Source organism: Pleurodeles waltl, chromosome 10 (assembly GCF_031143425.1).
Source record: "Pleurodeles waltl isolate 20211129_DDA chromosome 10, aPleWal1.hap1.20221129, whole genome shotgun sequence".
Taxonomy (NCBI): domain Eukaryota; kingdom Metazoa; phylum Chordata; class Amphibia; order Caudata; family Salamandridae; genus Pleurodeles; species Pleurodeles waltl.
The window spans coordinates 608426916-608444779 of NC_090449.1; the positions used below are offsets into that span (position 1 = coordinate 608426916).

The window sequence follows — 17864 nt, forward strand, 5'->3', positions numbered from 1 at the left end:
GTATTGTTTGAGTTATGACATGAGAGAGTTTTCATTATATCTTTACCTGGTTTCAGTGTCAAGTATATTACTGCCTCCGAACAAGACCTGGGGCAAGGATGGGACTTCCAATTAATAGTTAAACAAGTCACTACATGCAGAGCTATCTGGTCAGTCATTCGTTTATAAAGTCGTAAGGGTGGACCATTTTGACCTGCAGCCTTGCCAGATGTCTGCATTTTTACTGACTCTGTCTCTTCTCACTCAACAATATCATTCTCTAGTAACAGCTGCTCCTCTGAGGTTAAAGTCTGGAGACCCACATCTGCCAACCAACTACCTAAATACAAGGAGCCTGATTTAGATCTTGGCGGTGTTACCACCAAGCCTTGTCCGAGGCAGACCCGAAAAGGCCGTCAAGTCAACGCTGGTCCACCCAGCGTATTTAGATGTTTCTGCAAGTGGTGGATTGGTGACGGATTGCTGATGGAGGGAGACAGCGGCGGGACCCAATGAACTTCATACAATGGTATGGGCTATGGAACAGAGGTAAGTGATACACACACACTGTTCCTTAACCATCTGTGTACTGCTGCACTACACATTACACAACACACCACATCCGCACAATAACCCATTGCCATTCCAACACAACACAACCTGTACATGCTGAAAACACACAATGACATACATCTAAGCCACAACAACACACACTAGTGGCACTGCACCCACATGCAGCACAACCAGAACTAACACAACTACACACCCATATACATAAAAACATTCACAAACAAGCACAACTACACACATCATGACAACATCTACCACACAATGAGGACACTCACCTGAATGTGTCACAAAGCAACACAACATACACAACAACATTGATCTCGATATGCATGTGACACACATATGGACACAACACACCACCCACTCCAGTGCCCACCCAACGTACTCTGGCAATGTAGTGTCACTATCTTCCAGTCCGGCGATGAAGGGGGTTGTGTTTTCTCTGTAGGTCAGTGGCAGCAGTGATTGCAGGTGTTGTCCAGTCGTGACCAGAGAAAATCAGAAGTGTAACAGGGCAAAAAGGTGAGTTTGGATTCCTTTACCTCCTCCCAATCCGTCAACTCAGAAGTGGAGGCTAGACCGCCACTTTTTTCTCAGCGATAAGACACATCCAAATCTGAACGGCGGTAAGGGTGTCTGGGTTCCTGGGCTTTGTGTGAAAGGAAGTATCCAACCTAGCATGTTGGCCATATTTCCCAGAATAGAACTTATAACTGTCCCCCATGCCCACCGTTTGCCTTCAAGCACCCCTAAGATCAAGATCCTCATGTAGGGGAAGGGAGAGAATGCATGCTTTGTCTTAATTTTGGAGGAAAACCTTAAGACAGGAACTAGACCCCTGCCCCCAAAGAGGATTTGTCAGTGGAGGAGGGAGTGCCATCTAAAGCATGACCAATTACAAAGAGCAACTCATCAAACAGCGAAGGCCCAAAAAAGCATTTGGAGCCCTGCATTGACAGTTGTAATATCTCTCCCATCACTTTGTTTTTTAAACTTCTTGAAGACAGCATAAGGATTAGAGGATACTTATATACAACATTTCAACATTTAAAAGCTCATTAGTGAAAGAATACATTGTTTAGTATTACAACTGACAGTCTGAGCACAACAATGTCCAATGTTAAATCCACAAACATTGCTAATGGGGCTAGGACAATAAATGGGTGCACTCCTACTCTGGATGCGAAGATGTTGGAATGAAAGCTAGGGGTGAAGGTAGGCTCTGTGTGCGATGTCCTAGATTTTCTGGTAAGCTGTTAGCCAGGTACTAGAGCAATTCTCAAGAAAGGCCACAGTAATCCGTGAAACGTTGAAAACACTGCAGTGCCTGTTATATACTTTATAATTCACTCCTGAACCATTTCAGTGTACTTGTAGCTGTAATGAAGCGGGGGGTGTTGACACTGTGGCTAAGGTTGACATGGGTTTCGTATTACAGTTGTCTCTGAAAGCCTTGCTGAGGTTGAGGGGTGCTTTGGTGTAGCTTGGCCTGATGCAGTAAGAGGAGAGACCAACTAGTAAAGAGAGGTGTTTCTTGATTTAGCTATAGAGGGGCTCAGAAGGAGCTATGGATACATGCTATCTAGATTTGAAAGGACTGAGCAACATCAGAAAGAGATCCATGTGGCATGTGTGTTTGTAGACAAGAATCTGTATTATCCCTGAAGACTCACAATTTAGAGGTGTCAGCAACTAAGGCACACACTAAGATTGAAACAAATGCTCTGTCTGTTGTAAAAAATCAAAACAATGAGTTGTTACTGGTAGAAAAATGCAAGACCATGGAAAATCAGGCAAGGCGTAATATTTTGCACATAAGTATGATCCCTGAGGATCAGATGGAGTGAATATAAAAATCTTTGTGGTATAAGTGTTTATGAGTTAAATTCCAAAGGATGTGGATGAAATCGAAATAGCTTATGCAATTTATAGAGAACAATTATATCCTTTTATCTATCTAGGACAGCTCTGAGTGTGACTTTAGCCTTAAAGGCAATTCAGACCGAGGGGTTGAAATTCATAATTTGGTCAGACTTTTTCAAAGCCAAGAGGATAGGAGGTATAAACTCAGAATGACAATGGAGGCAGTGAGAAAAAGATAGGCCAAAATATCTGTTATTGAAATGTTAATGATGATGTGGAGCCAGGTTAAAAAGGTTATAAAAGGATTATAAAACATGATGACTTGGAATCAATCAAACAGTGCTGATATAATGAGTTTTATTGCTCACCAGGTTGCAGTTGCTACTGTACCATTGCATGAGGACCACTTCCATGACTTCAGCCCTGGAGACTGGGTATCAGTGAAGAAACACATGTGGAAGTCATGCTTGGAGCAGAAGTAAAAGGCTCCCTATCAAGTCATCCTCACCACAAATACTGTTGTTAACTGTGCTGGGATACAAAATTGGGCACAGGCCTAGCACACCCAGAGGGTGAGGTGTCTGTATGAAAATATAGTGCTCCCTGAGCCACATCCAAGAACACTGGTGACAATACCACTGAATGTAGCACATCAGCATGAAGCAGTACAGAGTTGAGTGGTACAACTGTCAGAAACTTGGTAGTTGCAAGAAGAGATACTGCAGAAAGAACAACTGGATAGGAGAGAGAGGGGCAAAGATTCATAGAATATTGTGCTTGTGCAGAATCCAGTGATTTTGCAGAATTGTGTTGAAGTTTCTGGTGAAAAATAAAAAGAAACCAAAGTTAAATCTGAAGCAACAGCTGACTAAACACCGGAATCAGCTGCAGATCCAGGATAAGGAATGAGTACTGGATCAAGAAGAACATCATGCAGTAACTTGTGTCCAAGAGCAAAGCGGAGAACATTGAAAACAAGTGTATGTTCTGAAGGGATACCAACTGCAATTACTGAGGAACCTGAGTCTAGAGGTACCAGTGACACAGAAGAAGGAGTTCAACAGCTCCAAGAAGATCAAAAAGAGCAAGGCTAACTTGTCGGAGTTATTCTGCACCTGAATGGACTTAATACTTGAATCAAGTGCTTAGTGTGGCAATAGCAGACATTTATTATTTGAACTGTTTGAACACCCATGACAAACAATTGAGAATAATCTAGTGAAATGTTTCTGAAAGAACATTCTTGAGATTCTAACTAGAGACTGAGATAAAACTGAACAATGACAACATAGAAAGAATAAAGAAGATTGCCTGAGCCCGGGGCTGAAGTAGAAGAGTAGGTTTAACACTTTAGAAGAATACAGAGTAGGGTTAACGGAGACTAACAAAGATGTTGTGTGAATACTTTTGAATTGAACTAACAACTAAAAGACATTGATTAAGAATCCAAAAAACTGAACTTGAAAAGTGGAACTGTGAACCTGGTTGCTGCTATATTTGTTATTATACAGCCTGACTGTAGATAAATGTGTTCCATGACAGGAACTAGATGCAAAGTAATTGTTGGTATCATCACTAATATCAGAGCAATTGCTTTAATATTAGTGATGCATTTTAAACCAGAGAAAAGGAGAAATGCTACATCTCTCTCGTCTTTCACTGCTTGGGATGGGATGGCCCAGGCCTCCTCCGGGACCTGTGGAAGCACTTGTGCAATCGCGTCCCACAAGATATAGGAATAACAGTCCAACAGGCATGTGGAGTTCACCAACCACAATGCAAGGCTGGTGGAAGAAAACATTTCTTGCCTAAACTATCCAGCCTCTTGGATTCCCTGTCTGGGGGAGCAGCAGGGAACGCACCAAGGGAAGTTTAGGCTTGGACTACTGAGCTCTCAGGGTTGGGGTGCTGAGTGAGGAAACTAGGCTCGCCTGGGGGAGGGTGATGGTGGTGGGCAATTGTCTTATTTACAGGAGCCCATCTGCTGGGGTTCGACCAAGTTCAAAGCAAGACAGTCAGTGCTTCATTAAAGGGCAATAGGGATTCAGATGAGGAAGCCCCAGACTGAAGCACTTCCGTCAAGAGGTTTGTCTTGCTGCCACTGAGGGAAGCTTGAGCTCAAAGACCTCCTCTGCCCTCCATTGCATAAGATGCCCCCTCCTCCATAGGCACAGTGAGGGGAAAGGGCAAGCCAGTATCTGGAAATATGTCTAGTCTACTGGCATCTCCTAGTTCCTCATACCAGTCCACATTTTCTCTAGGGTGTGTAACTGGTATTCCAAAGGGTCCGGTGACCCCTCCTACTCTTCCCCCTTGCCTGGCTGCTCATGAAAATACACAGGCAACAACCTAGAGCCATTAGGCCCTGTCAGCTTCGGAATCGCCATCAATCAACGACGTCCTGACTCCGAGTCCTCTGGGATAAGAATGGGGCTGGCGCCGCCAGTGGGTGCTGATGCTGCCAGGAGCAGTAGGATCGGCGTCAGAGAAGGTTGCATTGGCACAACTAGTGCCTATCCGAGATCAGATTGTGAGACCCCATCACAGCTGAGGCTGGAGTTGTCGGTGCAGAACCTGATGGGGCTGCCTCTGACCCCTTGGGGCCCAAAGGTGCTCCCGGGGGTTTGGCCTGCTTGAATATGTGGCGCACAAGCTTGCAAAAGTCTTTTAGTTGAGCGGGTGGTCGCTCCGGCTCAAAGAAACAGTGGTGGCGCAGAGTCAGACAAGGGAAATGCTCTGCAGAACCATGACTGGATTGCCGATGTTCCTCACTCATTGCGTCAGCAGACAGACGAGGTGAAGTTGCAGTCCATTTCAACTTTTTCTTCTTTTGCCTCTTCCCCGAGTTTCCATAGGACATTGAGTGAGAAGAAGAGGATTTGGGGTTCCTGGAGTGGTACTGCAACCTTTTTCTCGATTTGTACTGAGACCTTCTAATAGTCGTGTTATCTGGCGTCGACTGCCAGGACACAAGCAACTTTAGGGACCACTCCCTCAAAGCTTTTGTGGCCATTGTCTGGCAGTCTGAGCACGCCTTTGAGTCATGGTCACACACAAGACACCATAACCACACCAAGAGCGGGTCCCTTGCTGGCATGTCGCGTTGACAGGTGCCACATGGCTTAAACCCTACCTTCCTTGATGACATTGTCGACACACTTCCCCAAAAATATTCACCAAAATATGGAAAAAAGCCTGTCAGAAAGAGATGGAGGGGTAGCTCTTCTACGAATCAGTTCTAACTGGTACAGAAAGAAAAGAACTGATGTCCGAGCACCTGGATGGTGCCTATATAGGTGACCCCAATGTCACATCCGGTGCCAACGATGCTGACAATGCCATGTGGAACCAAACAAAGCCACTTGATAGCAAGCAGGGGTACTGTACATGCAAAACTTTCTGGATTCAGTATGAAACCTGGGAAATTCAAAGGTAAGAATCTGCAGCTAGAAGTGTCTATCTGATACAAATACTCTTCTTAGCAATATAAATCAGCAGCAACAAGGACAAAGACAGTTTTCAAAATCTTTTACTTACAAGTCAACACAGTGGGCAGCAGACATGACCCAGCTTCGACTAATGAGTGATCCACCACAGATATGAGACCAGTAGTTAGGATTATCATAATAGGCTGTTTGGAGGGAGACCTGTATTTAAAGATATAGCAAGTTTTAAACACAAAGCAATATTGCACATTAGCCACTTGTCAACTTAACACAATAAACAAGCCAGTGTTGAAACCAGAACACAATATATCATAGGATTTGTTTGAAAGAACCTGTTCTACAACTCTTTAGTGCTTGTACCACTATGTGGTAACTTGCTTTAGAGGACATCACTGATCATGTAGATATTCTCTCACTATCATACTGGGGAGGAGATGTACCATAAAGAACAAAGATGCTGACCTTGTAACTACGAAATCAGATTCAAGTCCCCGTCAAGGCTTAACAGCCTATTATTATAGGTACATCACTTAATCTTCCTGTGCCTAAAGATGAACATGTGTAAAATTACCTAGTGCTCATGTAAAGCACAGTAATGCACTTTGGCAAAGTTTGTGCTACATATAAAGACCCAAGGGAAGAAGTAGTATACCCAGATCATCGCATGATGGTCCTCCTCAGCCAAACTGCGGATGAATCATAACATCATTTTTGGATATTTCACAGATGAGCATCAGCCAACCCCTCACATGCCTTCTAAGGATCTCAGATATGGTGCCTACCAACCGGACCTTAAGCAGATGCAAACCAATGCTTAGATGCCTTCAAGCCAGAAATCAGCACCTTAGTGCCAAAAGGCAACAAAAAGATGCCCAACAGCACTCCTGCTTTCAATATCTACAGTGTGCTTACCTGCCATTTATAACCATTCCTCCCGGCTTCATTTCCGCCAATCACACGGTCTGCTTGGCTGTCATGGTTGTGAATGCGACCAGTAATACAACCTATTCCAAAGGAAAAAGGCATATGAATAACATCTTTTTAGGTTTAATGTGAAGCCATGTGGTAAACTGGTCTCAGTCTATAGATGGGTGTGTTAAATGGGCATTGTGAGATCAACGAGCCTTACCTAGGATTCTGTACGTATTTACTTTATGTTATATAGGCATGTTTTAGTTATCATTAAGAACAATAATATAAACCTGTTCAGCATGGGTTTACAGTTTAAATATCTGGAATGAGCATGTGGAGCAACCAAATGGAAGACTTGTCCTGCTCTTGTCCTCTGACCCATGATGAATACCAACAAAAAGATACCCACTGACACCACAGGGCCTCCAGCAAGCCTGACATACCCCACCCCCCAACAGAAGCATAGCTACTGAGGCTGTGCTTTATGGTCAGCTCTCTCCCCCACTTGTAGAGACTCAGATGAATACCTGAGTCTCATCCCCAGGACGGTCACTTTGTGAAGACACATACATCTCTGGTCAAAAGAGAACAAGACCACGGATCTCGCAGAACAACAGCTTGGACCAACATTTTTTTTATAATATTTTGATTAACAGATTTTAAAATAGCTAGGCAACAAAACAATACAGTCTATACTTCATTCATTGAATCAGCTATTACAGCTTTGCTTTCTCAAAAACCCAAAGATGAGGACTTAGGTAGCTTTTTTGGGTGGATATCACAGTAATCCACTAGAAGCACAAAGTCCATGCTTGTACAATTAATGAGAGTTTTGAGAGCCCTCAGTGGTACTCAGATATTTGCAAAAATCTCTCCAACACTCCAGGTCATCTTTCAGTTTGGCAATCAACATCCACATTTTTAAGCCAGTGACAATTTGCTTATATCTGTAAGGAAAAATGATTTTGCAGATATCTCCCTATGCTCTACCCCCATTTGGACTATTAGCTGCTGTGTTTTTATTCTGAGTGCACTGTGCACTGAAACCTACTATCCTGACCTCAGTGACAGTGTTCAGTCTCTTTACAAACGTTATGTTGAATTTGATGTCTCCATTTGGCAAGTACTGACTTACTTATAAGTCCGTATTATATGGTACTCAGCTACCCAGGGAATGTGAGGCAGAGTGTCCACACAAGGCTGCAGCACTGGTTATGCCACCCTATGTGTGACAAAGTGAAAACCTGGCTTCCAGTCTGCCACTTCAAACTGAAAATGCAGTGTCACACTGCAAGTTCCGCTTTGCCATTATTTTGAATGAAAAAGTCCCTAAGGCCCTTAGTAACATATATGTCTCCTCTAAGGAAGGCCTATAGAGCCCTATGGCAAGGAGCTGTATATTAATAAGCATGAAATATACTTTTGTATATGTTTCTTAGCAGCAAAACCCTTAAAGCTGCCATTTTGGTGAGGAAAGTTGGCAGCCCCATTGGCTCATACATGGTTACCGGCTGGCATACCAGTCTGGCTAAATCCTGAATGGGACTTCCTAACTGGATACTGTAAGGTATCGAATTAATCAGGGCAATAATTGTGACTTGATGGCCAAGTCAGAATTAATATCACTTCTAAAGTTGAGCAACTTTTAGAAAATTGCCTCTCTGTGACCCAGTTGATCCAATGGCCTCACACATGCCCTGGTCAAAAGACAGCTTTCTGGCTGCCTGGGAATACATGTGAATGACTCCCAGGCTTAAGAACAAAGGTATTTGCAGCTAGTGCAAGGTGTTACATCCCCGCTCAGGAAGCCACTCGGGGTAGTAGCCCAAAAGGCAAGCTTCAAATGGGGAAGCCACCTTTGAAAGGGAAATGCTCACGACACATCCAAGCGGCTGCCTTTTGTTTGCTCACACTAGCTGGAGACAAGGCCAGTAAGGGAAAACTAGTGCCCAATCCGGTTTTCCCACAGGCATAAAGCCCATAGGAAGCCACACCTCTGAGGTGGGCTACAAAGCTCCTTATAGTCAAGGAAGGTCCTAACATCTTGAGAGTGGCAAGCATATTGCACTCTGTGATTGCCAGATGCCACACTTCACTGGAACCTTGTCACCAAAGAGGAAGGGACCTACTAGCCCATTGGCTAATGACCATATTTTCCATTCTGGGCACTTTACTGGGATATAATGGGCATCCCTGACACCCTGGACCTTAGTATCCAATGGATTTGGAGAAAGAACTGAAGGAGGATCATCCTGCAGGTGTTGAAAGTGCACTGTTGGAAAGACTGTGCCTGGAGCACTTTAGGCTCCTAAAGTTTGGACAGTGTCTGAGGCTCATGGCTCGAGGAAAAGTAGATTCCCATCCCCAGATTAAAGCAGTGATTCCAAGGGCCAGTAGGCTGGCCCCCTAGAACAGCTTCAGGGACAGTAAAGCTGGAAGAGCCAAAATCGCCAAAGCAATTACCATTTCGCAAGAATCACTGCTGGCCGTCGCCGGGAAACTTGAGAGATTTGACTGAGATAGCCAAAAGTTTTCGCCCATGTCTGCTGGACGTGTGGGTGTTGTCTGTACTAGAATTTGTTCCCCAAGAGCGACACCAACCCCCACTAAATTATTGCACCCTGATAGATGTTTGCGAGAATCGAAGCTCAGCCGCAACTGACCTTCTACAGTCGCAAACAGGACTTACGTGGCTAAAGTCACCCCACATCACCTGTGGACTGAGGAGTCACTCGCAAATCACCACTATCAACCACACAGCATCAGGAACATCACTGAGCATCTTTATATCCTGCATCCCCACCATGAGGACCACTACATAGTCATCTTTTGAGCCGTTTTTTTAAAGGCTGGAACTGGTCTGGATAACTCTCTGGTGGCTAGGTAACTGCCCAGAGTATCCTTACTGGCCTCCTAGACCTCTGCCCTGCCAGAATTGATCACCCAACTTGGGTCGCTGTTGCTAAACTAACTCCTTTAAACTTATTAAAAGTGTTTTTGGAATCAACGTTTTTAAATGCTTTAAAAATCAACAGTCTGCATACTATCCCGTGGCTGAGGCTTCTTTGCCCTGACCCATAAGGGCCTTATGGACTATGTTATTAATTAATAGGAATTAATACAAGACAATATGGGGGTCATTACAACCCTGGCGGACGGTGTTAAAGCGGCGGTAAGACCGCCAACAGGCTGGCGGTCTTTTTTTGAGTATTATGACCATGGCGGTTACTGCCGTGGTCATCCGCCGCTTCACCGTTCCACCCGCCGGGGCGGAGACGACCGCTGGGCTGGAGACCTGGGTCTCCAGCCCGGCGGCCGTCACAATACCGCCGCCGGTATTTTGACCCGGCTTACTGCCGTAAATTTCCAGCGGTAGGAACCGTCATGAAATCCATGGCGGTAAGCACTATCAGTGCCAGGGAATTCCTTCCCTGGCACTGATAGGGGTCTACACCACCCCCACCCCGACTCCCTCCCCTACACCCTCCACCACCCCTGCCACCTCCCAAAGGTGGCAGGACCCCCCTTCCCACCCCAACATCACATTACTCATTCACAACCGACATGCACGCAGGCACCACCAACACACATACACCGACATACATGCCAACATCCACACACACAGTCAGACGCACACCCACATTCAAATATACACGCACACATCCATACAGACATACCTACAGACATACACGCACTCATTCCCATACACACAACACCCCCGCAAGCATACACGCACTCACACACCCCCTCTACATACACACACGCACACCCCCATGCACCCACACAACACACAACACTCCCCCACCCCCCTCCCCTAACGGACGATCGACTTACCTGTTCCGTCGATCCTCCGGGAGGGGACGGGAGCCATGGGGGCAGCTCCGCCGACACCACACGCCAACAGAACACCGACGCGCCGAATCACAGGACGTGATTCGCTGGGCGGTGCTCTGTTGGCGTGGCGGTAGAGGTGGAGCAACCTCCACTCCCCCGCTGCCTGCCAGTATGGCTGTTGGCGGCTCTCCATCGGAAAAACGACGGAGGGCAGCCAACAGTCATAATACGCAGAGCGGCAAACCGCCACTAATGGCGGTCTTCCGCACGGCGGTCCCTCGACGGTCTTGTTAAAAGACCGCCGAGGTTGTAATGACCCCCTATATGTTGGACATTTTTTAATGCTTTCAAATAATGGACACTTTTACATGTATGTGTTTATATTTTTCATGGCACTTGTGTTCTCTTCTTTTTCATAATGCTTGATTGGATTTAAGTCATTATATGAATTGTACACTTTGAAAAATGTCATAAAGTTATATGTTACAGAGGAAACAGAAGCAATTTAAAGACAGTTAAATAAGACTATTTGTATTCTTGCGATTGCATGAGCGCTAGAATGCTAATAATATCCTGGGAAGTCCTCTCGGATAGATAGGGGAGATTAAGTAATGTGAAGTGTCATTGAACATTTGTTTATATATACCCGGAGCAAACACGAGGTACGTTGAAAGATTTATTTTTAATTCATGGTTGTTGGGGGTATCTTTGTTGTACAGTTCTCATTTTGGGCACTCTCGCATAGAATTCTGTATAGAGATAACAACGTACGGCCAATTTAGGACACAAACAAGATGACAAAAAGATATCTAGATTCCAGGGTCACGTTGGGGGACCCATGCCATATATCATGCATGGCTCTCAATACTCTGGCATGAAGCAAGAACTGCAATGTGTGGATCCCCATCTGCGACTAACTTTTGGACGAAATGTTGATCAGCAATTCCCTGACCCTCCGGAGAGGCAGGAGTAAAACCCCAGTCCAAAGACTGCAGGGTGATGAGACAGTGATATGTTCACAACCTGTAGAAAGAAAGTAGTGGCCTGCCTGCTCGAAAGAAGACTACTGGTTCATATAACCTAAAATATGCTCCTTTCTGTTTCTGTCGCAGATTGAATGGTTAGAATTATGTGGCAGCATGAGTTGCGCTTACCAGGGAAGTGAGCAAAATGAGATGTCTTACGTGATGGCATTGGATAGGATATGGACCCAGCAGAAGAGAACTTGGATTGACCTTGTCCTTAGTGTTGGGATCCCAGGGTACTGAAACGGAGCTGCCATCGCTGTCAATGGGCTGACTGTGATGCACAAGAACAGAATAGGAGTGCCCACAACCATTTCTGTAGATTGAATCGCAGACAGTGTATACACCAGGAAAAGGCCTTAAGAGAAGGATATGCGTGTATATAAATCAACCAGAGTGCCATCTGTAGTGTGCAGGTGGGTGCATCTTTTCTTTTGTGGTATGTTTTCTGCACCGAAGACAGACATACTAGACTCATTGGAACTGAAATTTGATGCTGCTTCCAGAGATTTTCTTATATATTTGCATTCACATGCCCTGTTCTCTATAGGCTCAGTCATGTGCCAAAAATCCTAGTTCAGTGGAGGGCTTGCTTTTTATGCATTACCAACTGTGCGATGATTAATGTGTTATAGACCTTTGTCTTTCATGGCATAAGAATGATGGAGGGGGAACTACCTGTTATTAATCACCATGGGCCCAAACCTAAATTCAAATTAGTTGAGCAAATTTCATCAGTTATCTTTAAGTTTCCCAATCACAAATTTAGGGATAGTGTGGGTTCTTCAGAGGTACTACATGTAAAAGTAGGCTATCATCCACAAGCGTCCCACCATGAAACACAAACAGATTTACATCAGTCAGGGGCAGGGCTAAAAATGTTTCCAGGTTTGGAAAGAGTAAGACGCAACACCCTAATTTATGGTGGGTGTGTAACAGAAAGTTTCTTTCGAAGGAGAAATATTTTTGTCTATAGAGAAGCAAAAAAAGTTAAATCCAACAATGCACGTTTGCATCAATTTTTTTAATTCCGAAATTTCCACTAGGTAGGTGCGTGTGCAAATGTTATGTAATGTTATGTACGCGAGGACTTCCAAAAATATATGACTGCCATTCATTTCCTGACATATGGAATACTTTGTGGATCGCTGCCAAAGCATAAATGTATAAGTAATCCTATCCTACTTGAGGATATTTTTGACTTCCACTGCTCTTTGTAAAATGGGCGGGTTGTGAAAGACAGCAGTTCAACAAAACTTGGAGTAATGGACAAACGGCAGCAGCAGGAGAAAGATAGTGGTCAGTTCCACTTTAAGGGATAGGCAGAAAGAAGTCAGGGGTAGAGTGCGGATCGAACCAATTGGTGGTGGACATTCAAATGGGTGAAACGGGGCCACAAAGATGGGTGAGATAAAATGTGTATGGTCCAATACCACAAACTGAACCATCGCTAGATCTTTACTGACTGAAGGGAAGGTGTCACAATAGTTATAGGAACTATGGGCCAGATGTACGAAGCCATTTAGCAGGCACAAAGCCTGAGATTCATTTAATCATCAATTGCGACTGGGGTATTGCTTTTTTAAATGCACTAAACTCTTTTCGCGAATCAGTACGTGCTTACCAAATCGCAAATAAGGCTTAGAAATGCATAAGCAAGTCCACTGGAACTACGCAGCAGAGGAGGGCCAAATTATGCAGCATGGTTGAGTCAATTTTGTGGCAAGAAAAGGCGAATTCTACTTATAAGTATATATGTTTTAGCAACTTTTGAACTGTTTGCACAAGTCACAAATTGTTTTCGTTCAATCTGTAGATTATGCAGCAGATGATGGGTTATGTGGCAAATGCAGAAAATGTATAATTATGCGAAGGTCACCGCACAGTCGCATAATTCCAGTGGCTCTGTACATAATGAATTGCAATTTGGGAGGGATGTGTTCAGGCCTTCCCTGTCAAATTGTGATTGAAAATGCTATGTATCAATGCTTTGCAGCCATAATTTCGGTTGCAATATATGAAGGGGCAGATTTAGGAGCCCCTTAGCGCCTCCTTGTGCCACATTAGCAGCATTTTTTTACACTAATGTGGCCCAAATAGTCCAAAATCGCTGCATCATATTTATAAAGTGCTGAATGCATGCATTGCACCACTTTGTTACCCTTTGCGCTACATTATGCTTTCGCTAGGTGTTGGAAAATGGGTTATTGGTAAGGGCAGGTAAGTACCTACACTTAGCAATAGGCCACTAACCTCCACTTAGGTCCAGTTAGGTCTCAGTAAACTAAACCCAGCTCAACCCTTGGTAGCTTGGCAACGAGCATCAAGGCTTAACTTAGGAGACAGAGTGTAAAGCATTCAAATATCACAAAACAGTAATTAAATAAAACACAGGTAACAGTTTAAAAATCCAAAACCAATTTATACAAATAAATTATATTTCTATCTTTAAAATGACACAAAAATGAATCAAATCGGATAAGGGGAACCGGAGATATGAAGTTTTAAAGAATTATTGTTTTTTTAGCGCCTAGAAACAAAAAGCGCCAATCGGGTCATCGGGTTGCACCTCAACCGGGGCAAAGTCAAAGTGGAAGACCGACCGCGATGGAGCCCGGCTCGGCTACAGGCCGCGGGAGGCCTCGGTCAAAAGTTTACCTTTACACTTAGTCGATTTTCTGAAGATTTTCTTCAGCGGGACAAACCTGCCAGTCCAATCCGACCTCCTCGAACTCCTCTCCGGATACGCGTCGCAGGAATTCTCGGTGGAGATTTTTACCTTCGGACTTAGTCGTTTTTTCGAGGTGAAAATCCTTCGACCGGGGTAAATCTGGATCTTGATCCGACGTCCTTGGAGCCCAACGTTTTACCTTCTGACTTCTTCTCTTTTTCTGAGATTTTCTTCAGCGGGACGAACCTGCAAATCAGGCCGGGTCACGGTTGAGGCAAGCCGGCTAGAGTTGCCGCAGCGGGTCAGTCCTTCTATGGAGCTTTTTTTCAAAAGTACTCCAAACTTCTGGGGCTTCTCCCAGATGTTCTTTTAAGGTTCTTTTGGGGTCCACACCTCACCCCAAGGGTCCAGAAGCTCTGAGATGATCCTTGGGGGTGTGGACTACAACTCTCAGAATGCACCTGGCGCAAACTCCTTTTTGGCCACTGGACAGTGGTGAGCTGGTTGATTTCTTCAGGAGTTGGTGCAGGGAACTCTGGTTAGCAATTTTTCACCTGTAGCAAACAGGGACTCCCTCCTTGAACCAATTGAGGCCAGGCAAAGTCCTTCTTGTGATGAAGCCCAAGTGTGCAGCTGGTGCAGTCCTTCTGAGTGCAGGTTCCAGTTGCAGGTCAGGGGTCCAGCAGGAGAGTCCTTCTTCTCCTTTGGTTCTTCCTTATTGGAATCTGATGGGGATCTGAGGTGTGGGTGCAGGTCTGCCAGTTTTATCCTCGCTCCTGGGTGAAAAACAGGGAGGTCCTGATTCTCCAATCAGATGCAGGGTCCTTCCCCCTGTGTTGACCACTTCCTGGGAAGTGTACCAAAAATCAATCCCAGAAGGCAACATTCTTCAAAAATCCATCATGGCTGAAAATGATTGTTGGAGGTAACATCTGGCTGAGCCCACCCACTGGTGTGGCTAAAAATCATAAACACACCCCTCTCCTGCCCTCTCCTAATCTAATCAAGGGGGCACCTAGTTGTCTGGGGGTGCAGGATGTGGGGGTGTTTGCTGGGTTGCTCCAAATGTTCTTCTCTGCCTTTGAAGACCAGTTTGGCTGCCCTCCCCCTTCCTGCCTCACCATCTGCTGAGGGGTGATCCCCTCCCACAGGCACATCTCTTTGTGTGAAGCGAGGCCACTTCACACCTCATCAAGGCAGCCTGGCCAGGCTGCCAGAGGCTGGACAATCAGATCACAGCAGCAAAAACAATGCAGGGCTGAAATTGGCAACTTTTCAGGTAAAGTTTAAAACCATTTACCTGAACAAGTTATATTAAATCCCACAACTGGAAGTTGTGGGATTTATTATAACAATTAATTTGATACCAAACTCTTTGTATCTGTCATTTAAGGGGACTTTAAAAATTAAAATAAAGTCTCCCCATTCTAGCCTATGAAGGCCGTTCACTACAATGAGGGAAAAACGAATTTGGCTGTTTTTACCTCACCAGGGCTTATAAACCTATTTTTATAAGGTCCCTGCTTATAGTTACATGGCACCCAGCCCTAGGGGCACATAGGGCACACCTAAGGGGTGACTTATATGTAAAAATAACGTAGTTTAAGACTTTGGAACTACTTTCAATTCCAAAGTCGAATTTGCATATAACTTTCATTTAAAAGCAGCCATCAAGGTAGGCCTGCCTTTAAAATGACACTGGGCACCTCAGCAGTGCACCTGTGGGTGCACTACCTATGCTGTGGTCCCTAAACCTACATGCCCTACCATATACTAGGGACTTAAAGGTAGGTTAACTTAGCCAATTATAATTAGCCTAATTTGCACATTGATTTTACACAGAGCACAGGTCCTGGGACTGGTTAGCAGTACCCAGGGCACCATCATAGTCAGGAAAACGCCAGCAAAAAGTGGAAAATGGGGGCAAAAAGTTAGGGGGCCTCTGCAATCATCCCTGTTTTCTCACACCAGGCATCATTTATGCAAAGGGGGCATTCCCCTGTTGGGGGGAACAAAACAATGGCGGAAGGAAATCTAAGAGATTTCTTTGCTTCATTTGTTTCTGCACTTTTAATGCCTACTCAGTGCAGGCATTAAAAGGAGACACATCATTGTTTACAAAGGCCTTTAAAGGAATTTGCAGGGATAGAGTAAAACATTTACGCTAATTCCCTAACTACCAGCATTGTGCGCTGTATCTTAGATACGGCGCACACATGGTGGAGTTAGAGGGGCTCTAAAGGGCTCAAGAAAAGTGGTGCTGCACTGGGTGCAGCACCACCTTTCTTAAATCTTGCCCTAAGCGGCTATAGACTCCTCAAAGGAGGTGTTAACACGTTTGCAAAGGGGAAGGTATCCTACTGGGACCTCTTACCCCTTTTTGAAAGTAAAATAAAAGTTTGTTTGGAATAGAGAAGCAGTCCAAGGGACCACTGTAGGTGTTTAAACAAACTTTTTTTTTAACCAAAGAAGTACTTTTTTCTCTGAAATTACCCATTTCCTTTAAGGAAAATGGGCTACATTTTTTATGAAGTGCACTTTTTGAAATACAGTGACAAACATGGTGGTCTGCTGACCCACGCAGACCAACATCTCTGATGACATCCAGTGAGAGTGCATTGCAGTTTTCAGGCTACCTCATGAATATTAATGAGGTAGGGTGAATTGCAACACACTCTGGGGCATATTTAACAAAAGTGGGACTGCACTGTGTGAAGCGCCACTTTTCTTGCACCCTTTACCACCCCCTACCTCCACCATTATGTGTGAGCCGTATTTAAAATACGGGGCACCATGGCACAGGGTAGGGGGCAATAGCGTCATTTTTCATGACGCTTTAGATGTACTCTTCAGGAGTAGCACCAAAATATTTGCTCTACTCTTTCCGAGTACATAGGGGCCCATTATAGATAATGGAAGCCCCCTTTTAACGCCTGCTCTGAGCAGGCGTTAAAAGTGCAGTAAAAAACTGACGCAAGGCAAAATGTAGCGCAAAGGGTGACAAAGTGGCGCAATTCATGCATTGCGCCACTTTGTCAACATGGCACAAGGATTTTGGCCTCGGGTCACATTAACGTAAAAAATAATGACTCTAATGTGGCGCACAGTCGCATCAGGGGCTTATAAATGTGCCTCTCTGATTGGTGATTTTGAAAATTGACCTTGTAGTCCATAGGTAAGTTTGCAAAATCAGAATCAATTTGCTAAATATTGGTACACAATTTGCTATTTGGTTCTTTGTACAACTGGCCCTAGGTTTTTAATTCTTCCTACAGGTCTGGATGTTTGCCTTAGAGATGATGTTTGCCTTAGAGCCGATGTAGGTTTGGGGAAGGGAGTTTTGCAAGCACTACTTTCCTAAACAATAAACCTGTGTCTGTTGAATTTTGGTTATATGCGAAAACATAGACTTCAATAACATTTTGTTTTAAAAAACATAGACTCCCAAGTATAGGGGCAAAAAAAATCTCAACTTCACATAAAAATCTTCCTACAAAAATGTCAAACTATAGTTAATCCCTCAAAACTGCCAAACTTACTTCACACACATTTAGAGTGAGGTTA

At 44.5% G+C, this 17864-nt stretch overlaps 1 protein-coding gene across 1 annotated transcript in view; it reads right to left on the bottom strand.

The window, feature by feature from the left end:
- LOC138261754 (elastase-1-like) overlaps positions 1 to 17864 on the bottom strand; it is a 208218-nt gene that overhangs the window by 144398 nt on the left and 45956 nt on the right. Inside the window, exons 2-3 of the mRNA XM_069211077.1 lie at positions 6771 to 6862; positions 5950 to 6059 (exon numbers count right to left, since the gene is read on the bottom strand). Coding sequence (XP_069067178.1) covers positions 5950 to 6059; positions 6771 to 6862 — 202 coding nt within the window. The remainder of the gene's footprint in view (positions 1 to 5949; positions 6060 to 6770; positions 6863 to 17864) is intronic.